Source organism: Hylobates moloch, unplaced genomic scaffold, assembly GCF_009828535.3.
Source record: "Hylobates moloch isolate HMO894 unplaced genomic scaffold, HMol_V3 SCAFFOLD_4, whole genome shotgun sequence".
Taxonomy (NCBI): Eukaryota; Metazoa; Chordata; class Mammalia; order Primates; family Hylobatidae; genus Hylobates; species Hylobates moloch.
The window spans coordinates 27,418,408-27,442,739 of NW_026652279.1; the positions used below are offsets into that span (position 1 = coordinate 27,418,408).

General features: G+C 55.2%; 1 protein-coding gene across 17 annotated transcripts in view; it reads right to left on the reverse strand.

The window, feature by feature from the left end:
• The window catches only part of ATP2B2 (ATPase plasma membrane Ca2+ transporting 2), a 390,019-nt gene that overhangs the window by 12,794 nt on the left and 352,893 nt on the right, over positions 1–24,332 (reverse strand). For all 17 annotated transcript variants that reach the window (XM_032149713.2, XM_032149717.3, XM_032149706.3 and 14 more), the window contains 10 exons: positions 22,954–23,195; positions 21,771–22,005; positions 13,513–13,692; positions 13,227–13,314; positions 9,152–9,258; positions 8,511–8,702; positions 5,900–6,113; positions 3,650–3,861; positions 3,397–3,504; positions 1,352–1,534 (listed from right to left, as the gene is read on the reverse strand). In XM_032149713.2, the coding sequence (XP_032005604.1) occupies positions 1,352–1,534; positions 3,397–3,504; positions 3,650–3,861; positions 5,900–6,113; positions 8,511–8,702; positions 9,152–9,258; positions 13,227–13,314; positions 13,513–13,692; positions 21,771–22,005; positions 22,954–23,195 (1,761 nt within the window). The remainder of the gene's footprint in view (positions 1–1,351; positions 1,535–3,396; positions 3,505–3,649; positions 3,862–5,899; positions 6,114–8,510; positions 8,703–9,151; positions 9,259–13,226; positions 13,315–13,512; positions 13,693–21,770; positions 22,006–22,953; positions 23,196–24,332) is intronic.

Here is a 24,332-nt window from a genome sequence, read left to right on the forward strand (position 1 = left end):
AGAAGCAGGCAAGACAGGCGCCCGTGCCCACTCCAGAAATCGCAGTCCTTGCTTCCTCCCATAATTTGGAGACCCCTGCATGGCTTTGCCGCCAGAGCAGTGACAGCACCAAGGACATATTCACTGAGTTGTCCTGGACCTCCCAGGAGGTGGGGGCAGGCTGGGAGGGCTGGCTGCCAGGATCCTAATCAGGGAAGGTGAGCCCAGGCCCGTGTCAGGCAGCTCCGGGTCTGAAACCTGCTTCCAGTCCCCACCCCAGCTGTGCCAGCTTGGTAGAAGGGGCCATCTCCTGGACCTCAGTAACCTCTAAAACTGGGGCAGTCACATCTACCTCCTAGGGCTGTGAAGGTCACATGAGGTGAGGTTTGGGACAGGGTACAGAGGGGTGGGAGGTGACCCAGGTGAGCTCTCTGCTACATCGGATGGAAATGAGGTGCTGGGCCACAGCTGGCAGGATGGTGGCCAGGTGGCTGCTTCTACACTGCACTTCACCTGAGTATTCTGGGGCATGGAGGAGCTCCCACTCCAGCTCCCCAGATGGTCTGGGAAAGAGACCCACAGAGTCCCTTCTGACCCTCCCCTCGCAGGGCTGGGACAGCACTTGTGAGCTACAACATCTGCTCCAGGCATAAGGGGACCATGTGAGAGCATGCAGTGTTGTGTGTGTGGGGTGGGGGTGGGGGGCGCGTAGGTGTGTCGTGTGCCACATGGCAGCTATGCTCTCTCTGCTCTGGGGAAGAAACCTGCTTCTGGCTGGCTACGCCCTGCACCTGTGCTCCCCTGGTGTGCTTGGTGTGTGCATGTGTGTCTGTGTGTACTTGAGGATGACTGACCTTTGCTCCCCACAGCCTCTCCACCCCCTAGGGGAAGCTGAGGAGAGCAACTGAAGCCCCAGTGGAGGCGGCAGACCCCCTGACCACCAGGCCCTGGGGGACCCTGGGCGACCTGGCCTGCAGCTTCTGTCCAGCCTTACACAGCCCCTCTGGGTGGGTGCCCCCAGCCCTGAGCGACAGTCCCCTCCCTCACCTCTGCCCTCAGAGCCACCCTTCCCCACCCTCTCAGGGAAATCCCCCTGGACACCATGGTGGGTGTGACCCCTACCGCTTCCCCTTGCTGCCCTGAGAGGGCACAGTGGACCTCCCTTTGGAGGCCATGCTGTTCCTTAGCAGCCACAGGAGTGTGTGTGCAACGTGGGTGTGCAAGTGGCTGGTGAGAGCTGGCCGGGACCCCTCTGTAGCCACCCTCCCTCAGCACCAGAGCTGGGCCCTGGGGGGCAGCACAAGCACACTCACCTCCATCCCCTGGCCCGCCCCGGCCAGGCCTGGGCCCAGCCCCCAAGAGCCTCCTGTACCTGCGTCTGGATCCGATTCAGGCCTCGGAACCACAGGATCTGGCCCCGCCGCAGCTCCCGCTCCGCATGGTCGATCTCCTCCACGTCCTCGTTGAGCTCCTCCTCCGGGATCTCCTCCTTCTGCGTGAGCCTGCCTGCCTCCTTGAGGAACTTGAGTCTGCTGGTCGGGATGGTGGCAATGACCTGCAAGGGACCCTGTCTGTCAGGACGGTGGGGCTGTCCTTCCTGGTGGCCTTCTCTCCCTGACACCCGCTCCTCTACCTCCCTCCTCCTACCCACTCACCCACGCATGTGATCAATCTACTCCCTCACCCACCTCACCTGTTCCTCAGCCCAGTCTTTGACAATTTCTTTTTTTTTTTTTTGAGATGGAGTTTCACTCTTGTTGCCCAGCTGGAGTGCAATTTGCTTTTTAATTCACTCATTCAGAGTCGGGGTACATAGTGGACAATCTTGGCCTCTAGGAGTTGGACAGATGTGGCTTTGAATACCCCAGACAGCCCTGGTCCTGTGGCCTTGGGCAAGTCATTTAACCTCGCTGAGCTTTGGTTTTCCTAGCTGTAAAGTGGGGGCTGCTCTGGGCATGGTGAGAACTGGGCACGGTGGAGGGTCTAACTCGTCCCACATGAGCCTGGCCTGTGGCTGGCCATCGGCTCTCCTGGGGTTACTTATTCCTCTGTCCTTTATTCCTCCTGAGGTCACTGGACCCTGAGGGCAGCCAATCCTGGACTGGGAAGGCAGAATGGGAAAGAACTATGCCTTCATTCCTAATCTTCCCCAAAGGGCTTGTCCATGGGGCTGAGGACCCAGACGCAGGCCCTACAGGAAAGCTGAGGTGGCAGATATCAGAGGCCCCTTCCATCTCCTGTAGGGGCAGTCAGGCGCTGGCTTGAATGCAGCCTCAGGGGGCTCCCTGGGAGTGTAAAGTCAGCACTGCCCGCTGGCATTAACCTTAGTCCTCTGAATCCTTCCCTCAGATACTGGGCCCAACCCCCAAGAGCCTCCTGTAGGGGGTGGGCCCCAGTGGGATAAAGATGGCCTGGCCCCCAGGGTGCCCAGGGATTTATCACTCTCCAAAGAAGCCCCAAAGATTACAGGAAGTCCTTTTGGATGAAACTAAACTTTCTTATTTATCTTTTAGTTAATTTTTGCCCCTGTAGCTTCTCACTCTAGCTTGCAGACAGCTTGAAGGCAAGAACAATGCCTCCCACCCATGGGGTCCCACTGCCTAGATGTGTGAGCACCTTGGGAATAAAGCCCCTTAGGCCCTGAGTTGGTTCTGGGCACTCCTCCCAAGCCCTGTGTCCTGGGTCAGGAGCCTTTGAGCTGCATGCTGTCAGAGCTGTCACAGGGTCTGGAACTCGGGCAAACGTAGAAAAAGGAATTGGCGGGAGAATATTCTGGGGTCAAAGCTGGAAGGGTCCCTAAAGAGCATCCAGCCCAAGGAGCCCCAGAGCTGGGGCAGCTCTCAGATGGCCACAGGAACAGCACTGAGTAACACTGCAATGTGGCAGACTGTGTCCTGCTTGCGTTCCCTCTGAGTGCTCTAAAGGATCCTGATTGACACCAGCTGGCCACCAGCGCCCACAGACCATGGATTCATCTCCCTTCCTAACAAGCTGCTCCAGCCTTGAATCCCTGGCAGGCTATGGCTTCTAGCTAGAGTTTAATAACGTCATTCTCATTACATTAATGTTTTTGTTAGCTTCCATTTATGACAAGTGATACTGATTTTTCAGTTGTCTTAGTAATATGATGTTGCCTTTAAAAACAAATTTAAGTTAAAAAAGCTGATGTGATTCAGAGAAAATATTACATAAACAACAGGAGCAGTGGTAGATAGATATAAGGCAAAAATCAGAGCAGTAGTACCCAGACGACCAGTATAGGACCTGGGACAAGCCCCCTTGCTCAGATGTCCAGAGATAGGGAGGGGCTTGCCTGGGGTCGGTCTGGCAGCCCGCTCCTGGGGGTCCTGGATTCTCCATCCAGTGCTGTCTCCCTTGCCCTGCTGAGGCACCTCTTGCAACCTACCAGGAACTTACCTGGCCCCAAACGAGCTCTCCTAACCCAATGAATATGCACCACATCCACTGGTCCAGCTGCAGTGGAGAGCAGCTGAATGGCTTCCCTCCAAACTGCACGATTACTATCTGGAGGTCACAGGGGAGCAGAGAAAGAGAGAGAGAGAGAGGCCATCAGGGACCAGCACAGAGGGCTGGGCTCTCAGGGCCCTGCCCAGGGGCTCTGGCTGCTTGCTGTCCACCCCAGGCCTGGTTAGGGTGGGGGCCTTACTACCTGGATGGCAAAAGTGCCCAGCACGATGGTGCAGAAGATGGGGTTCCGGAAGATGCCGTCAAAGACATTGCGCTCGCCGTGGATCTTGCGGGCGTTGATCTCGTTGAAGAGCTGCATCATGACGAAGGTGTTGAAGATGATGGTGTAGTGCTCTGAGGGTGGCGAATGCAGGGGCGCGTTCCTCCCGCTGTCGATCTGGAACATCTTCTCGCCTGCCAGGTGAGAGAGTGGGGCTGGGCTGAAGGCAGTGGTGGGGGAATCAGAGGGGAGATGGCTGGCCTTTCGTGGGGGCCTCTTCTGAGCTGTGAGGTGAATCCCCAAGACATCAAGGCATGCTTGGACACTGGGGGGGCCAGAGCTGTGCTGTTGGCTCGTCAGAGAGTAGGACTGAAGGGTCAGCAAAGCCCTTTCTCCTCTGGGGAAGAAAGGCCTTGGGGAACTGTCTTCCACTTTTTCTGTAGAAACCTGATAAAGGTGGACGGCCAGCTGTGTTAAAGGTGGGTGACATGGCTTCTAAAAAGTGACCTCAGACTGGAAAACTCATTCTGGACTGCAAGGACAGGATACCTGTGGGAGACTTTGCACTGCCCCAAGAGTGCTGCTTCCTGTTCCTGAGCATGTCCCTTGCTGAGACCTCTACAAGCTCATGGGGCTGTTACTAGAGATGCCAATTCCTATATGGAGCCCAGGACTTCTGGGCCAGGCTGGCTCTGGACCCTCCCATGTGGCTTCATTCTAACACCTGAGCTGTCACATGGCAGGGCACTGCTGTGTAGACGCTGCTGATGGGGTGTCTGATGCAGTCCTGTATCCTTTTTGTTTTGCTTTGTTTTTGAGATGGAGTCTCGTTGTTGCCCAGGCTAGAGGACAGTGGCGTGATCTCGGCTCACTGCAACATCTGCCTCCTGGGTTCAAGTGATTCTCCTGCTTTAGCCTCTCAAGTAGCTGGGATTACAGGTGTGCACCATCATGCCCAGCTAATTTTTGTATTTTTAGTAGAGATGGGGTTTCTCCATGTTGGCCATGCTGGTCTCGAATTCCTGACCTCAAGTGATCCACCCGCCTCGGCCTCCCAAAGTGCTGGGATTACAGGCATGAGCCACTGCACCTGGAGAAGTCCTGTGATCTTTTGCACAGCTGAGTAAAGTGGTGCCAGAAGGCTTGTGGAGTTTTCTGGGTGTGAGATGTCCCAAGACTACCCAGGGTAGGCGCTGCTCAAGTGGCCAAGCCAGCAAGCCGACCAGGACCCCCACTCTCCTCTCCTCTCCAACCCCTGCACCTCCTCTGAGTCTCTTCTAGTTCTGCATATACGTGGCTTCCTCTAAGCTTTTTCATGATAAGTTTTACAACAGTAAAATGTGTCCTGACAACACACTACTTTCAAAATTTATAAAAGGCAACTGCCTTTGAGGAATGGATCCATGCCCACCTCCATCACACTCTGGGCTTTGAGGACGAGTGAAAGGCCATCTCCAGGAGGCTCCTGTAAGGACAGCACTGGCCCTGATTCCATGTGGGACTGCGGGCCAGACCCTTCCTCTCTCTGGGCCTGTTTCCCCATCTGTGACCTGGGGGGTAGCCTTTGCTGGGATTGCCTCCGAAGCATCTGTGGAAACCAGGCCAGTCTTGGCCCCAGCCAGACCTGGTTCTGTGCCCAGACTCTTCCTCAGACTGGCTGTGTGCACTTGGGCAAGTCACCTCACCTCTCTGAGCCTTGGTGCCCTCGTTTGTAATGTGGGGTGGAGGCAAATGTGCTTGCCTCACTGAGTGGAAGACCCAACCGGGCAGCCCAGGTGGAAACATTGTGAGAATCGGTGGTGGTGTGAGCGTGTGTGCCCTTCCCCAGGAAGCCTTGCTGAGGGTCCCTTCCACGGGGCCAGGATAAGGTGCTGGAATGGGTCAGAGAAGGGGTGAGTCACACCCCTCCCAGCCTCAGGTGCCTCTGGGGCTGCCATGCAGTACTTCAGCACCCAGACAGGGCCCTGCATGGTCTGTACATGGTGCCAGGAGCTGTCACCAGTGGAGAAAGCCACTGATGGCTTTGGGGTCAGCCAGCGCTGGGACAGGGCCAGGCCCTGTTCAAGAGTCACTGGTGTGACCTTGGGCAACTTACTTGACCTCCCTGGGCCTCAATTTCCCCATTAGCAAAACAGGAGGGGGTTGTGACTCGAGAATGCTGGGTGAGAGCCATGGTGCACCCGGAAGGTGATGACCCCGCCTGGGAGAGGCGTGGGTGGGCGAGGCGCTCACCAACAAAGAGCAGGGTGAAAATGAGGGCAAGCTGGTAGACGGCATGGCCCAGGATGTTCTTCATCATGGTCCTGGAGATGAGCGGCTTGTTGCGGCCGTACGGCTTCCTCAGCAGCAGGGTCTCCGTGGGCGGCTCGGTGGCCAGTGCCAGCGAGGCAAACGTGTCCATGATGAGGTTCACCCAGAGCATCTGCACGGCCTTCAGAGGGGAGTCCTGGGGATGGGCAGGAGAGGGCTGTCACCTGTGCACCCACCTGCCGCTGTGAGGTGCTGGGCGGGCTCATAGTGTAGTGTCCGCAGGCTCCTGCTGGAGGCTGGAGGCCGACCTGCCCCTTGGCTCTCCAGCAGGCAGGGAGTCGTTCTCTGATGCCTTCTCTGGAGAGCAGCACAGACCCGCCCACCTCAGCCACATCTTCCCCGCCAGGAGAGAAGTGAGTCCCCCCAGGCCCGATGGCCACCAGCTCCCTGCATCTCACCATCTTCCCCTCTCCCCTCCAGCCCCCGAGGAGGGGGTCTCTCCTGGCTGAGGCCAGGACCATTCCCACCGCCTCCAGCATGGGCTCCTACCTCCTCCCCCCACTGCCTCCTCCCCCTTGGGCTCTCCTATCCTACAAACAGTGCCCAACCCCCGCCCCCCAAATTTCTCCTCCCCTCTTATCCCGCCTTACCTTAAAAAATTATTGTGCCTCTCTATGACTCAAAAGTTAATACATTTCAAGGTAGGAAATGTTGGCAAATGAGGAATAGCAGAAGCAACTAAAACTTGTCAAGGACCTCACCACTTGTAGGTCACCACTGTCCAGGTTCTGGGAGGGACCCTTTCGGACCTGTCTCTTTGGCTGAGAGGAGCTGAGTCTGCCATCCCCATCCTTCCTCACACCCCCACGTATCTTGTCCACAGCAGCCAGACTTTGGCTCGTCCACGCTCCCAGAATGCCCTCCTCCCATGTCACCAGCACCTTCTGTACCACGAGTTGCAGGACCTCTTCTCAGCCACATGTCACTGACCTCGCCCCTGCACTTGGCCACTGCCTCCCACTTGCAATCCTGACCCCACTCTCCTGGTTGTCATCCTCCCCTCCTTTAAATCTGTGTTCCTGCCTCAGCCCCATTCTTCTCTTCCTGTGGCTTTAGCTACATCCATCTAGTGGCCTATGGAACACCTCCTCCAGGAAGCCCCCAGACTCTGTAAGCTCAACAGCCCAAACCCGATGCTCTTCCCACCTCTGTCCTCTCCCAAGGCCCCATATACCTGCATTCCTCCACTCATCGTCTCCCAGGTTTCATCACAGCCCCTGCTCCTGGCCTTCTCTCCCACCTCCTCCCTGCCTCAACCTTGCTCCCCTTGCCCCCGGCCTCCCCATCCCTGGGTTTTCTCTGATTCCATATGCCTCGGGGTCAAGCGTGCCCGTCTTCTTATCAATGCTGCATGGCCTCGCCACCAACTCAATCAAAGACCTCAGGCAAACTGATAGTCATCTCAGAACCTCAGTTTCCCTATCTGGCATCAAGACCTTCTGGTTTCCAAGTTGCTGGGGCCGCAGGAGTGTTCCTCAAGCTGCCACTAGAGGGAGCGTCTCATCCACAGGCCAGGAAAGAGGGCCCTTCCTGGGCCCAGCCACCCTCCCAAGGCTCTGACTCTTGGGGCTGGGGTAGCCGGAGCTGCCACCTATATTCCCCCAGTGCAGGAAGCAACAGAGGGGAGCAGTGTTCCCGCGCCACACAGCTCTTGGGGCAGTGCTGCACTCTGGGCCTCTGGGGGCTCCTGTGGGCATGGGCTTGTCTGCCCAGGTGGCTACTGGGAGTGTTGGGCCTTGGGGATTCCCTGGGGCTAAGGGAGACCCATTCTTGCCTCCCCGGCCAGGCTGGTCAGCCCCTGTGGGGAGTATCAGGAGACTGCAAGAAAAATGGCAGGTCGCTGGCCAGTCCATCCTCTGAGCCTCAGTTTCTGCCTCTGTAAAATGGGGATCATCACAGTTCCTGCCTCATGGAGCTGTGATGCAGAAGCAGTGAGTCTGCAGACATCTGGGGCCTGCCTGCCAGGCTCAGTGCATAGGGCTGCTCCAGACCCAGTCGTGGTATCTGGCCAGACTCCTCTGTGACCTTCCCAGTGAGCGAGACCCCCGACTCCCTCCAGTTATCCCCACCTAGCACCTCCTAAGGCACTCCACACTCCAGTCCAGAGCCAGGGCCCCAGGGACCCCACTGGCTCTTTGTCCTCACCTGGATGCCTGATCCCCCTTGGGCCCTGGCCCGCCCCTCCCTGCCTCCCTCTGCCCTCGTGGTGGCCAAGGGCCCTGCCTTCTCTTGAGGATTCCCTCTCCCGCCTCCTGCAGTGAGGGCCAGGCTGTGAGTCTGACAGCTCCCATTTGCTGGGTGACCTTGAACAAGTCACGCCACCTCTCTGAGCCTCATGTCCTCAACTCCCCTGGGGCCAGTGCCTGCACCTGAGCTCTGTCATGCAGTTCCTGGCCCCCAGCAGGTGCTCCATCGATGGGTGCCTCATCCCCGGCTGTTCTGACATGGACAACCTGGAGTACCTAAGGCCCCCGAGCCTCTGTGGGGGTCTCCGCCCTCCCCCAGGCTTTGGTATGGTCCCCTGAGGACCCACCTGTGTGATGCAGGCGCCCGTGAAGGCCACAATCACAGCCACCACGTTGACTGTGAGCTGGAACTGCAAGAACTTGGAGATGCTGTCATAGACGTTGCGGCCCCACATCACTGCCTTGACGATGCTGCTGAAATTGTCGTCTGTCAGGATGATGTCTGAGGCCTCCTTGGCCACGTCAGTGCCTGCGATGCCCTGTGGGGACAGGGACAGGAGGCTGGGTGGGGTGGCCGGGGGAGGTGACCACTTCTAGCATCACCATCCTCACCCCCTCCACTTCCTCAGTCCTACACAACTCCCAGTGGGCCCAGCACAGCCAGATCACACAGGGACACCCCACTCTTCACACTCCTCACAGACCCAGCTCCCTTCAGGAAGCCTCACCGTGGCCCCTTGTCCCCCTCTGTTATCTTCCTCCTCAGCCTGCAAGTGCCCCCCTTCACACAGCTCCCCCAGAGCAAGGAGCATCCTACACCTTTCCAGGAAGACCTCGGGGTCAGGCTGAGTCTCGAGAATGGTGGGCAACCACAGTGGATGGTGGGTGGGCCAAGTGTGAACTGGGGCTCCTGAGTAGCCAGCCCAAGGTTGTGTAGTCCAATCTTCCCAGCCCCCACCACCCCAGGCCCTCTGTGGGCCGCTCCTACCATGGCGAAGCCCACATCGGCCTTCTTGAGTGCAGGCCCGTCGTTGGTCCCGTCCCCCGTCACGGCCACCACCTGCCGCTGCTCAGTGTGTGTGCTGTCGATGATGCCTGTTGGGGCAGGAGTGTGCTCAGGCCCTGGGCCACTCAGGTGGGAGGCAGCCTGGGCCAGCCCTGGTCCTCGGGAGGGGCCTGGCTGGGCACAGCTTCCTCTCTGGTCCCTGTCCAGCCTCCCCCCTCCATCCAGGCTCTTCCCAGCTCCAGGCTGGCGTATAGCTGCCAGCAGGTCATGCTGGGCTCCTTACTGGGCTGGTGCCGGCTTGGGGCCCCCTGTGGCCCGGGTCCTGCTCACCTCTCCAGCCCCTTCTTTGCTCTCTGCAACCTGTGGCCACATTGGCACCTACCCTAACCAGAAACACTGTGTCCTCTAACTGTGCTCAGGGCCCCCTCTGCCTCTGCAGGGCTCCCAGGGTTTCAGCAGGACCTCACCATCTGTTCCTCCCGACACCACTAGCCAGCACTTTCTCCCTGGGGAGTCCAGGCTTGCTGAGGAGGCCTTGGCCTTGTCATTTGCCAATGACCTCTGCCTCACCATTCTGGCCCTGACCTCCCTCCAGACATGCATCTTCAATAAAACATTCAACAAATAACAGAACGAAGAAATGACATGTGGCCCCAGTCGCTGAGCTGGGGCCAGTGGAAAAGGGTGGGTGAAGGATGTCATCGGTGGGGACCTGTGGAGTTGGCGGGACTCCTCATTCATGGGGCTTGCGAGCAGGGATGTCCGTGGGCACGACAGGAATTTGGGTATCAGCATCCGTGAGTCTCTCATTCTGCACATTGGATGTATCACCAAGGCCTGCCAATTCTGGCTTCAAAATCCCACTGAAAGCCTTCCTTTTCTCTGTCTCCACCCTCTGCCACCAGCATCACTGCGTTTCCTGTCACCGACTCTGGGCTCCCCCTCCAACCTGCTCCCCCACAGCAACCCCAGGATCTCTCTAACACCCATGTCTGAACCAGTCCCATCCCCCACCCATCCCCGGAACGTCGTTCTCCCGCTTTTCCCCTTGGCCTCAGGATAACATCCATGTTCTTAGCTCCACTTATGAAGTCCTCTGTGACCAGGCCTCACTCACACCCTGACCTCTTCTCTTCTCTCATCCCCTGGCCACCCCCAATCTGTGCTTACAGTCCCACAGAGCTAGCCCTCACTGGCCCCGTGTCTGAGCAGGCTGTTCCCTTGGCTGGAGGTACTCCTGTCACCCACCTGTACTGTATGTTTGGCTCAGAGGCTGCTTTTCCCAGGAAGCCTTTCTGACCCTCTGAGGATCCCTGCCTGCCCTTAATCAGATCCCTGTAACTCCACGTGCTGCTCCATCCTTGCGCATCTCTCTGCTCTGTGCGTAGCAGACAGCAGCAGCCTGTGGAATGAGGCGCTGAGTTTCATAACTTGGAGCACTGTGCCCCCCACCTGCTTGCTCCCTGCAGCTCTACCCTCTTTCAGGCCCAGCCGCAGTGCCGTGTGTTGTGGGAATCGTTCTGAGCTGCTCCCACCCAGCTGGACCCCTCAGTTCCACCATCCTGGACTCAGCCTCCCCAAGCCTGTCCCCTTGGGACATTAGGCCTGAGTTTCCATAGTTCTCTCAGTCAGCCTGGGGGCTCCTCCAAGGCAGGGAGGGGCCGAATTTCTGCCCTGTGGCTCCCAGGTGGTGCGGATCTTTGCATAGCTCGAGCTGTGCAGAAAGCTGGGAGGAAACCTCTCCCTAGACCCCCTCCCCGCCTCCAGTCCTGGGGTGGCCTGACTGTGTGCAGTCACCAGGGGCCTTCCTGTGGCCGCCTCCTATGGTCACATTTCTGTTCTGTCCCTGCAGACCTCTCAGCAACTATTCCCACCGTGGGCCACACTTTCCTCCTCCACAGGCCTCCTTCCTTGTCTTCCCGGCACCACTCCCCACTGGCCATCCTCCTGCCCCTCTAGCCTCCTCCCCTTGGCCTCCTCTGTACGTTCTCAGCCTGCACCATCACTCAGGCAGCTCTTGGCTTCTGTGGCTCCTCTCTCCCCACCCACATGTGCCGCCCAGGACTCTGTCTCAGGCCTGCTCTCCCTCCTCGCTCGATGTCTAATGCTCTTCTCCAACAGGTATAGACTGATGGGATCCCAGACCCTCGTGCTCCTCATCCCTCCACGACATGCAAACCACCACCCAGCCCAGACCCCTCTACCACCCAAACTTTCTCAGATTCGCATCTGGCAGCTCCACTTGAGGTGTCACCACTGTGGGCAGGTGACAACTCTTAAGCGGGACAATCCTGCGGGTCCCTCCACTGCCAGGCCATACTCTCCACTGCAGGGTAAGTTTTCTAAAATGATGCTTCTACCCTCTAAACCCTCCCATGTTCCCGTGCCTGGTGACACAGTGCAGGCCATGGCGGGGTGCTCGTGGTGGGCATTGGCGGCCCTGCAGGATCTGCTGCCCTCCCACCTGCTCCAGTTTCCTGTAGCTTCCCTCTCCTGCCCCGAGGTCCTGGCCCAGATCCTTGAAGGCATCTGGGGATCTTCTGCCTCTAGCCCTTTGCAGAGCAGTTCCCTGCCTTGCCTCAAGCACAGGCCCTACCAACCCTGGAGCCCATCCCACCTTCCACGGCCTGTGACCTAAAGCCTCTCTAGTCCAAGTTAGAGGCAGTGTCGGGCCCCGAGCACCCCTGCCAGCAGTGCAGCCTTTCGCTCTATGCAGGGACCACTTATTCAATGCCTGCTGCATGCAGCCTGGCCCATGAATTCCACGTGGGCAGGACCAGGCCTGTCCTGAGCAGGGCTGGCACCTAGCAGGACCTCAGTAAACAGTTATGGAGAGAATGAGTGAATGAATAAGAATAAGGATGGGCCAGGGACCTTCTGCTCCCTTGTGGTTCTGGGGTTCTGGGTTTCTCTCCCCAGGCCAGATCTGCTTCCATTAATGTCCTTGGGCAGCACCTTTGAAAGAGGAATCCGAGATGTTCTAGGGCTGATCTCCGGTGGACCCCTGCTCCCATAGCCATTTTACAAATGAGGAAACTGAGTCCCAGAGTGGGATTTGCCCAAGGCCACAGAGCAGGTCAGTGGCAAAGCCAGGACCATGTGACTCTAAAGATACCCAGTTGGCTGGGCATAGTGGCTCCTGCCTGTAATCCCAGCACTTTGCGATGCCAAGGCAGGAGGACTGCTTGAGGCCAGGAGTTTGCAACCAGCTTGGGCAATATAGTGAGACCCTGTCTCTATAAAGAATTAAAAAAAAATTATCCAGGCGTGTTGACACACGCCTGTAGTCCTAGCTACTTGGGAGGCTGAGGCAGGAGGATGGCTTGAGCCTAGGTGTTTGAGGTTGCAGTGAGCTATGATCACACCACTGCACTCTAGCTTGGGCGACAGAGGGAGACCCTGTCTCAAATAAAATAAAATAAAAATAAAGAGTTCCCAGCACCTGGCCACCTAGCCTCAGCAAGTGGTGTACCCTCCCTCTGGAGGGAGGAGCAAGACTTTGGCTTTTGGTCTCATCCCTCAGGTGGCTATTCCCAGGAGAGCGCATCCCTGGGCTCCTGGTCACAAATGTTGGTTGGGGGCCTCAGGGACCAGGCAGACCAAGAGACTTAAAGCTCTGAGACCAGACTGAGAACGAGTGAAGTAGGCTGAGTGTCGGGCAACAAGCAGCAGTAAGGACTGTGTCAAAGGTGAGAGAGCAGGGTTTGCGTCATCTTTCAAGTTCATCATTTAAAAAGGCGCTGTACCGGCCACATAGAACACATCTGTGGGCCCCATTCAGCCCTGAGCCAGGAGTTTGGGACCCCGCAGAGGCCCAGGTCCATTGCTTCCTAGGGGAGTTGGAGGCCTACAGAGAAGACTTAGCCCCATCTCCTTCTGGTGCCTTGCAGGCTCCCAGGGCTGAAAAGGGGGTGACATAAGGCTGTGCCCAGCTGTGGAGAGTCAGGGGTGAGGGGCTCTTCCCTTCTGGGAAGAAGCTGCAAGTGCCAGGAGAGGAGGGCCCAGCTTCTGGCCTGGTGCTGGGCTTCAGGATTGCCCGTGCCCGCCCAAGTCTTACCTTTAACCAGGGTATGCTTGTCCGTGGGGGAGGAGCGAGCCAGCACCCGCAGCTTTGGCCAGATCTTGTCAATTCGCTCCTGCTCAATCTGGAGAGGGATGGGGAAGGGGGCGGGTCGGTGGGGTCGGGGAGAGAAACTGAGGCCTGGAGAAGGGAGGGGACATGCCCAGAGTCACTGGGCTCTCAGCAGCACACTGGCTGGCTTCTGTACAATCATGCAGCACCCTACCTCCCAGCTCCCATCTAAGCGCGTTACGCTGAGGATGCTTTACGTTGGGACACGCACCTCCCCCTTCTCGTTGCGGATCCTCCTGTTGAACTCCTTGCCCTCGAGGCACAGAAAGTCCTCCCCAGGATGGATGATGCCACACTTGATGGCGATGGCCCGAGCCGTGTTGATATTGTCGCCAGTGACCATGCGGACCGTGATGCCTGCCCGCTGGCACTTGCGGATGGCTTCTGGGACCTGGGCAGGAGGGCAGGGGCCATGGGGGAGGGCACCACCTCAGGCAGACTCCCCCTGCCTTCATGGATTCCAGAGGAGCCCTTCTCACAGGCAGCTCTACTGAAAGGGGACTAGATGACTATTAGATACTGATGACACATATGGCACATGGGCCACAGCCTCCCTTCCTGTGCCAACGGCAGGCATTGTTAATTGATCACACATCCTTTGATTAAACCCTGATGTGGTTCTCATCACAGAGTCCCAGGTGGCTACCACCTATTGACCATGACAGTCCATCCTGAGACAGAACCATTGGCTGTCTCGACCTGGGCGAAGACTTTGGAAAGACTTCCACGAATGCATCCTCAGATCTAGCCCCAGGTAAGCTTGGCCAGGTGAACTTGTCTTTGCCTCATCCACATACACAGTTCCTGCAAACTTGACAAATCTATTTGTGTATTTTCAGTTTCTTGTGGGGACATTTTTATTTGGGGGCATTTTACTTACAGAATGTGACACGGATTTAGAATATGTATAAAGGATTACGCTTATGTAAAATATACTATTTCCCTGCAATAATAAGGATAGGTTCTGTCCTCTCTGACTGTAATGACAGACGGATATCTGGGACAATCAGGCCAGATCAGAGCCAGCCAATCAGAAGGCACAAGGCTTCCCAGCCTCGCCCCACCCCAGCAGCTGGCCCTGAGCAGAGCTGAGGGTTTCCCAGAGGAAACCAGCCTGGAGCTGGGGCAGCCCTTTATACACAACAGAAATCAATGGAATGAGTGATTCTTACCCGAGAGCAGTGACAAATAATAAAACAATATTTGCTGCAGAATGTCTTTCAGTGGGAGAGAACATGTCAAGGGCAGAAAATCCAGTTGTTTGGAAAGACCACAGCCTGTTAGAATCTCCAGCCTGGAAGGGCTCAGTCCGACGTTCCCTCCCTGCACACCCCACAGTGACCAGGAGTGCACTTCAGCATCCACCTGCCAAGCCACTGCTGAGGGAGTTGGAAGAGTATGGATTGAGTTATATTCCCCCCAAAAGACAGACTGGAGCCCTAGGCCCCAGTACCTGTGTATGTGACCTTGCTTAGAGATAGGGTCATTATAGCGGTAAATCCAGCTAAAATGAGCACATCACGGTAAGCCCTAATCCAACAGGAATGGTGTCCTTATAAAGAGGAAATTTGGACACAAAGATATGCAAAGGAGATGCCATGCAGAAATCGGGGTGCTGCTTCTACACTCCAAGGAGGCCAAAGGTGGCCAGTGAGCCACTGGAAGCTGAGAGAGAGGCGGAGACAGCTCCTCCCTATTGTCACTGGAAAGAGTCAGCCCTGCTGACACCTTGGTCTCAAACAGACGTCCAGCCTCCAGGACTGTGAGACAACAAACTGCTATTGAGCCATACAGTTTGTGTGACTTTGTTACAGCAGCCCTAGAAAACTAGTACAAAGAGTTAGAAGGTGGGGCCAAGCCTGACTGGGGCAGCTCCTGCCCGGGGTCTCCTTTCTGCCCTCAGCAATGGTAAGAACAAGGAATTGGCCTTGACTGTCTCGCCTGTGTCCACCCCATCGACAGCACCCGCTACTCCTTCAGCCCCCACCACCATCGTCTCAAGCTGGGTCATTGCCCAGCCTGCCTCTGGGCAGGAGGGCAGGGGCCATGGGGAAGGGCACCACCCTCCCTGTGTACCCTGTGTAGAGGGCACTGCCTGGCCCCTCTTTCCTTAACCTGGCCACCAGTGACCTGCCTGAGTATCAGCCTGTGGGGCTGCTCTCTTTCAGGGGTTCCACCCTGATGCCTTCAAGAGGAAACCCGCAGTTCTGAGCATGGCTGTCTTGTGGCATGAGGAACGGGTGCCCTGGAGGGGCAGGGTCCCAGTAAGGAGGCCTCTCTAGCTACTGGAGTTGTCTAAGAGACCGGCTCTGTGGTGGCAGGTAGTGATCTCCCCGTTGTTGAAGGGTTAGAGTAGGGCCAGCTGACCACCAGCCTCCTCTGGGGCTTATTTCCAGGGCCTGGGGAGAAGCCTTCCAGTGCCCATTCGGGGTTTGGGGGCCACGTGAGCAAGGCCCCTGCCTCGTGCCACAGCGGCTAATCACATAAGCAAACGTGACCTCATTCTTACAGGGCTGGAGGGAGTGAGGATGTGGAATGTCCAAGATCCTGTTTATATAACTTACTAATATCCTCATGATGGCTGTAAACTGGGCTGTGGCCCCCTGCTGTCTCCTGCCCCTGAGAACAGCAAAGAGCTGCTGTTTCCTGGGAACGCACACCTTATCTGGCTCCTGCCTCCAAAAGGAGGAATTTAGGTTCTTGGTTTCAAAGATGCTGGAGGTCTTGGAGTTGGAAAGGACTTTGGGTCATTGACTTTGACCCTCTGCTCATTGCCTAGATCTGTTCCCAGGTGTCCTCAACAGATGGGCTGGTCAGCCTCTGCTTGCACACCCCTGATGACAGGGCGCTCCCTCCCTCTAATGCCCACTGCTCCACTGTGGAACAGGTCTAGCTGATTTTTTAACACAATCTTTCTTTTTTCAGATAGCAGAGCATTACCCTGTGTCAGACCAGTACTCTGTTTGGAGGCAGGGTCTTTGGCACAGGCCTATACAAAAGACTCTGGGAACACAGAAGGGGGTTTTGTGCTGCTGAGTATACGTGCTACTGAAGGAGCACAGAGGGCACTGTTGCTTTAGAAGAAAGCGGGTGGGGAGGAGAAATCAAGGAGGACTTCCTGGAGGAGCGGATGTTTGAGCTGCCAACTGAGGCTCTGGTTCCTGGCATTATGCCAGGGCTGAGGCTACACAGATGAACACAGATTAGTCCTGGCCACAGAGAACTGTCCACTCTGCACTGGCAGAGAAGGCCTGAGGTATGAACAGGCCTGAGGGCCATGCTGCAGGTGATCTGGAGGGGCTGAGGGAAGATGTGGGGTAGGGACTGGAGACCATGAATTTGGAGAGGGGCAGAAGGTTCTGGACCAGGGATATGCTCCTTCAGGCACTGGGAACTGTGGGAAGTTCTGAGCCAGGAATGAGGTGACTGGTGCTGCGTTTTAGAAAGACTCTCACTTTCAAGACTGTCTCCCAGAGCCAAAATCAGCCATCTTCTGGGCCTCTCCAAGCAAGTTGGCTTCATGAGAAAAATGAGGCTAATTTTTACGGACCCTACACTTTCTTCTGTGCAGTGGAGAGAGGGCTTGGGGACCAATGGGCTGGGCTGGACTCTGCTCTAGGGTCTCACATGAGCCCTGGTTTCATCTGTAAAATGGGTACAATAGTATTCACCCTTCAGCAAGGCTGGGAGGAACTCTATGACAGGGCACACAGAGCCCACACACAGGACGGGCACGTGCACACCTTTTCCAATTCCCTTTTCTCTCATAAATGCAACAGGGCATTCATGAGGCTGCAGCCACTCCGCATCCCTTCCTGCCTTCTTGCCCTGCTCATGCTGTCCCCTCTGCCTGGAATGCCCTCCCTCCCTGAGCCTCTATGTGTCCAGTCTTTCCCATCTTATAAGTGAAATGCTCTCTATTCCTGAAGCCATTCCTGATTCCTGCAGCCCAACGGGATGTTTTCTTAAGCTGCTCTCGGGACTTAATTTTGTTGCTCACTCATTTACTTAATGGACAAACAGCTCTGGAGCATCTAACTGCTCTGGACACTGAGGATCCGGAGATGATTAGGACTCAAACCCCAGAGGCATCGATCCAGTTGAAATATGCTTCCCACATCAATAAAATTACTGTGAAATTAAAAATAAATAAGTTTGGGAAAAAATGACTTCTTTCGCTAAAATTATCCTAGATATTTCTCACTGAGGAAAAGCAGCCAGGAAATGGGTGCTTCCTGTTTTCATTAAATAAAGGCTTTTAAACATCTGTTGTTTCTGGTGACAGCCGTTGTCTGTGACTCCGAGAGCTTCAAACACCCCCGGATAACCCGGCAAATCCCAGACCGCTGCTCTCCTGATGGTTTTATCAGCACTGACTTCAATCAGCCTTGGAAAATGTACCCACTGTAAGGGCTGGCAGTGGGGTGCTTTGGCAAGGGTGTTTTGATCTGTTCTACCCTTTGGTCTTCTCGTGGGAGGAAGGCAATGGGGAGATTCAACCCCTTGACAGCCAGGGAAACCGAGGGAGGTAGAGATTGTTTTCTTGCAGTTGCAAAATGAATCTTAGTGTGTCTGCAGGACCCTAGAGATGGTCCGGGCTGAGGTTTTCCCTCTGGCTGAGCCTCCTAGGCTGGAGGCACCGGGAAGGGAGTTCACCTGTGAGATTTACAGAGGGTGACAAAGAATTCTATATAAAGGGATGAGTCCAGGAGGACAGAGCCCTGGGGAGCTTGACAAAAATACGGCCACCATAAGCACACACATTCCCTGAAGGTCGCCCCTAAAACCTGGGGATAGTGGTTACCTCTGAGGTGGGAACCAGGGAGCTAGAGGGGGCAGGAATGACCTACCTAAAAAACAAACAAACCAAAACCATACCCACCCGTCTCCTTGGGTCTTGCATCCATCCCGCCCCACTCGGAGATGCTGAATCAACATGTCTGAGCTTTTATGCTTGCAAGTGGTGTCACCTGCAACCCTGCTGTGTCCCTCTCTGTGAATGTTGGACAGTCTGATTCTCTCAGTTTTCCGGTGGGGAAACTGAGGCCATCTGTGAGGGAGTGGCAGGGGCAGAATTAGAACCCATGTCCCTTGAGTCTGCTGTGTCACTTGAGTAAGTTGCTGCTGTCAGACAGTTTCTGACTCCTATATAGATATCCCAGGGGCGAGGCAACAGGAGAGAGGGTGGCCCATGTGGATGCCCTGACCGAAGGAAGTGAGGGAAGATGGGAGGGTAAGTCTTCCAGTCAACTATCTCTCTCTCTGGGGATGTCACAGCTTGGGAGGGACCCAAGGGGCAACTGGGCTGACCTCCCATTTCATAGCTGAGAACACTGAGGCTCACAGAGGGAAGTGGCTTGTTAGCGGCAAAGTTGGGGTTGGGGGTTGGCTCCAGGCCCCCCTTTCCCAGAGTCTGTGCCCGCAGCCAACTTCTCTGGATGACCATGCTGTCAAGAGAAAATGCCAGGAACCCAGCTCTGCCCCCTCAGAACCTGGGCATGGGGAGCTTTCATCCTTGTCCTCATCTGCTTATCCTCTTGACTTAGAACTACTTATCCTTTCCTTTGTGCGTGTGCGTGTGTGTGTGTGTGTGTGTGTGTGTGTGTGTGTGTGTGTTGTGTGTGTGTGTGTGGCAACCAGGCAAAGGCCCTGAGGCAGGGAGGCAGAAAACCTGTTCTAATCTGGGTTCACTCAGCCACTTTGGGTACATCACTGTCCCCCTTTGGGCCTCGGTGTTTTCTTCTGGAAATTGGAGTTTGTGGGGGAAGGTGCTTGGACTAGATCAGTCACTCAAACCTCAAGTCATGCCCTGTTAGTGATGTGAAATTTGTTTAGCGGGTGGTGACCAACATTTTAAAATAGAAACAAAGGGCTGGGTGCGGTGGCTCACGCTTGTAATCCCAGCACTTTGGGAGGCCGAGGCGGGCGGATCACGAGGTCAGGAGATCGAGACCACAGTGAAACCCCGTCTCTACTAAAAATACAAAAAAAAATTAGCCGGGCGTGGTGGCGGGTGCTTGTAGTCCCAGCTACTCGGAGAGGCTGAGGCAGGAGAATGGCGTGAACCTGGGAGGCGGAGCTTGCAGTGAGCCGAGATCGCGCCACTGCACTCCAGCCTGGGCGACAGAGCGAGACTCCGTCTCAAAAAAAAAAAAAAAAAAAAAAAAAAAGAAACAAAGAAATAGAAGAGCAGAAAATAGTTAAGTGCATCCCATTATTTTGTGAAATTCTTGCTTTGGTGAAATGTGTGTGTTTACTGAGTCATGACATAAAATACATTTCTTATTGTTCGTCATGGTCAAATAACAGTTTGGGCCTGCCCGTGTCTTCCATTCACCTAAGCGATGTTTCCAAGGCAGGGTGGTGAGCCAGGAGCTCTGGGAGGGCCCGGGAAGGGGGAGGCTGTGGGGTTCGGAAGGACAGGGGAGCCACAGGGTGTGGGCAGGCCAGCCTCAAGTGCTGTGCAAGGATGAAGAGTTTTCAGTAACGAGATAACACATCACAGTGAGGCCTGAACCCATTAGAGGCTGGTAATGAGCAGGTGTCCCACAGGGAGGCTGATAAAAGGCCTGTCTGTCCATGGAGAGAGAGGTTTGCAGGAAAGCATGTGTGGGCTCCACTGCCAAGCTTCAGGGGCATTAATTGTCTTTGCTGTTTTAGGATCTTGATAGGAGTGAGGAAGCCACAATGACACCCCCAAGGAGGGTGTGTGTGTATGAGAGAGAGAGAGAAAGAGACAGACAGAGAGAGAGAGAGAGAGAGAGAGAGAGGAGCACTAGGCATGGTGTGGAAGATTGGGGTTTCAGTCCCGTTCATTCTTATTCATTCATTCCGCAAACACTCATTGAACACCTTTGGTAGGTAGGCTAGGCTGTATGTCTAGGGCTGTTACGTGTCCCTGGATCTAGGGTAATGAAATCTACTGAAGAGGGCGTGAAGGAAGGGGACCCACGTATGTAGGCCACCTATCTTGTACCAGATACTCTGCTTGTTGCTCATAGATGCATGATCTGAGCCTTCATGATATCCCAGAGGGGGTGTGTGAGATACTATTATTATCCCCAGTTTGCAGATGAGGCTCGGAGAGGTTATGTAACTGGTTCAACGTCACACAGCCAGCTGTGCTGGCACTCAGGATCACAGATCTGTCTGATGCCTGAGCTCACACTTTGAACCCTCTCCCTGCTGCCTAAAATGTGAAATGCCTGTGACCTCCTAGTTTCATTTTTCTTTGGAATACAGAATCCTATACCATCAGGGCCAGGAACTTGGAGGGCATCTTGTCTGTCCCTTTTACCTTAAAGAGAGGGAAACTGAGGCTCAGAGAGGAGTAGGGAATGGCCAGAGACCCCCAGAGAACAGTGTCAGGGTAGGTCCATTAAGGAGTGGAGGAGGTGGGCCCTCAAAGCATCAGCACCAAATCTTACAGCCAAGGCCAATCTGGACCCAGCCAGGGCCTGGCCAGGGCATCTGGTCTGGACCTAGCAGCTGAGTGAGTCCTGGGAGGAAGTGGAAGCCAGCCCCTCCTGCACCCTGCCTCATGCCCGTGGTGCTCCCCTGGGGCCTGACAGTGTGAGCTGACTCACTCTGCCTGCCCATGCACCATTTTGGAGATTCAGGACAGCTTCCTCTGTTCCCCACAGCCTTTCTTCAGCCTCAGAAGCCCCACAGACCACACACATCCCATCCTCCCCTGACCCCGGCAGCTCCAGCACTGAGTTCATGGTCTTCCCCCTTCAGGTGCAGATTCAGCTAAAGGAGACTGAAGACCTACTGTGGGCTGAGCATCCCACTAGGTGTACTGATAGGCATCACCTCCCTTGATCCTTGTGAAGTGGGTGCTGTCAGCCCCCTTCCCTTCTGCTTGAGGACGTGACCTTAACTTTCTAGCTCTGTTCTCCTGGAAATCTGATAAAAGTAGACTCTCGGCTGTGTTCCTAGGCCAACTTGCTAGGGTAAACTGGCTGGTAAACTGCATCTGCACTGGGAGAACTATAAACACTGACAGGGACACCACACTTCGGGTTCTCCTGAGTGCAATGACCCTTGCTATTGGGTGTGTCCTTTGTAGGGACCCTGGAATCCATGTTTGTGGATTTGTTACAGGAGATCCTGGCTCCTGCAGGGCAAGAGGTTTCTAAGGCAGGGCAGCCCCTACACCTGTCCCTTGGGGGACCAGAGGGAAGAGCTCATGGTGGCTGGCTGGACAGCTCGAGGACTGCCCCCATGGCAGAGCAATGCCTGCTGGCAACCTGTGGGTTCTGTGCCCTTCTGGGCTGACCCATGCCACGTGTGGTCTACACTGTTTCTCATGGGCAATCCTCTTATGAGGATCAAGGAAGGAGATCCCCATGGGCATTGTGTGGAAACTGAGACTCAAAGAGGTGAAGTGACTTATTCCAGGTCACCCAGGTGGCTGGCCTCCCAGCCTCATCCCCTTTCCCTGAGCTCGCTGGCCCTGGGGCCTACCTCTGGCCGCACCGGGTCCTCGATGCCCACCACGCAGATGCAGGTGAGTTCGTTGAGGATGTCATTCTCATTGTCCCAGTCCGGCTCGGGGCTGCTGGGGAAGTCGCGGTAGGCCACGCAGATAGTGCGGAGCCCATCGCAAGCCATGGGTTCAATCACCTTCTTTACCATCTCGTCCCGGTCGCGGGGCCGGAAGACGCGGGGCTCTCCCGCCCCATTGAGGATTTTGCAGCACCTGGGGGAGGATGGAAGGGAGATGGGGAGCCCAAGGAATGCTCCTTCTGAAAGGCTTAGAGACCACCTCCCCACCCTCGTGATGCCCAGCTAGCTGTGGCTGGTCATCCAGTGCCCATCTAGTTCATCCCCCAGGCAGGGTGAAATCAGGCATCCTTCCTGCAATTTTTGCCCAGGCCACTCAGCAAGCAGAGCCCCACTTTGATGTATTATATACTCACAAGATTCATCTGAAATAACACTCCCACAGCTGAAATGGTTTACAAAGCACATAAAACTCAGGCTAGTAGTTCTTGACCCTGCCTGCACATTAGAGTTGCTTGGAGGAACCTTTAATAAATATCCATGTGTGAGCCTTGCCCCAGAGGTTCCAGTTCAATTTGTCTGAGGTGAATCCAGGAATCAATTTTTTTAAACACTCCTTAGAGTGATTCCAATGTGTAGCCAGGGTTGAGAACCACTGGGGGCTAGACCAATCCCCTCAATGTACAAGTGGGGAAACTGAGGCCAGAGAGGGGAAGGGATTTGCTTAGTTCACCAGGCTTATTTCCAGCACTCCTCTGGAGTCAGAGGACTGTGGCTAATAATGAAAATAGCTACCATCAACTGACTCTATGCTAAAGGAAGTGAAATAAGAGAGATCTAAGTGTGATAATGGCTTCCTGATGAACCAGCGGCTGAGGGAGGAGAATGGGGAGGACTCTGGTTATAGAAATGTTTAAGAGGATATAGTGGAAAACACAGTGGCCAAGGGGCATGAAAGTGAAGATGAGTCTCGCTGGATGACCTTGGGCAGGGCCCTCTGTGACTCTGGGTGCTAGATGGCCACTCCCTCTGGGCAGGCTGCTGAGCCTGGCCTGGATGGTGGCCAGTGCTATATGACTCTGACATCCCCAGCTCCCTGCACCAGGGCACAGCCCTCAGCCCCGGTGCCCTGCCCAGCGCTTACTTCTTGAGCACGATCTCAGAAGCCCCCTTGCTGTACATGCGGAAGCTCTCGTCGGGCAGCTTGATGACAGTGCTCATGGACTTGCGCACGGAGTTGAAGGTGTACACTTTGTACAGCTTCTCCTCTGGCATCTGGCTGCGCACGGGCTCGTAGTCCTGCTTCAGGTCCAGCACAAAGCCCAGCAGGCCGCACTCCGTCTTGTTGCCCACCTGCCGAGGCAGGGCGCCCTCCTTCTCTGGGGGCTGCGGAGAGAGGCAGGAGCGGCTGGCACCTGGTGGGGCCTGTGTCAGGGGAGCCTCTGCCCCGGCTGCCACTGAGGCTCTGTGACTGCCACTAGGTGGTCTCTGGGCTGGGGGCTGAGCCCTCAGGGAGCCCTTGGCCCATCCCCTGCACCCTCAGGGCTCTGCATCCCAGGTCCAGTCCTGGCTCCAGGTGAAAGGAGTGAAGCAAGATCAGCTTTTAAAAAAATTATGAATTATTTCAAACATGAAAAAGAAATGATGTACCAAAGTTATGTGCCTACCATCCAGCTTTGTAGCATCTTAACATTATGCTATACTTACCTCAGATTTTTCTGTTTTAAGAAGTAAAACATTACAGATAAAGTTGAATCCCCTCTGCAAATCTCTCCCCATATGCATAATTCACTCCTTGTCCCAGAAACAACTTCTGTCTTAAATTTAGCATTAATCATTACCGTGTGTGTATTTAACTGTTAATTCTGAGATAATTGTAATTCACATGCAATAAGAAACAATACAGAGATGCCGTATACCCTTCATCCAGTTCCCCCAATGTTATCACCATAGTATTAACACAATACCACAACTGAGATGGAGATGCTGACACAAGGAAGCCGACCTTGTTGAGATTTCACTGGCTTTACATGAGCTTGTGTGTGTGTATGCGTGTGTATTTTCTATGCAATGGCACCACGTGTGGGTTAATGTGGCCACCACCGCTGTCAAGATTCAGGGCAGTTCATCACAAGGGTCCTTGTACTACCCTTTTTTTAAAGCTATGGTCACCTCTCTCTCCCCCCACTCCCTGGCCATGGCAACCACTAATCTGTTCCCCGTTTCCAAGCTTTCATCATTTTCAGCCTGTTATGTAAATGGAATCATAGTCTGTAACTTTCGGAGCTTGGCTTCTTTGCTCAGCAGAATCCCCCTGAGATCCAGGCAAGCTGCTGTATGTGCTGATAATCTGTTCCTTTTGATTGCTGAGTGGTATTTCATGAGACAGACAGACTGTCCCTCGTGAGTTCAATCAGGTTGAACCAGTGGAAACTGCTATTTTTGAATGTCAAAAATGGTCAAATATGGGCAAGTTCATGCAGTTTAGCCTAATGAGACTCCTGACCTCAAGTAATCCACCTG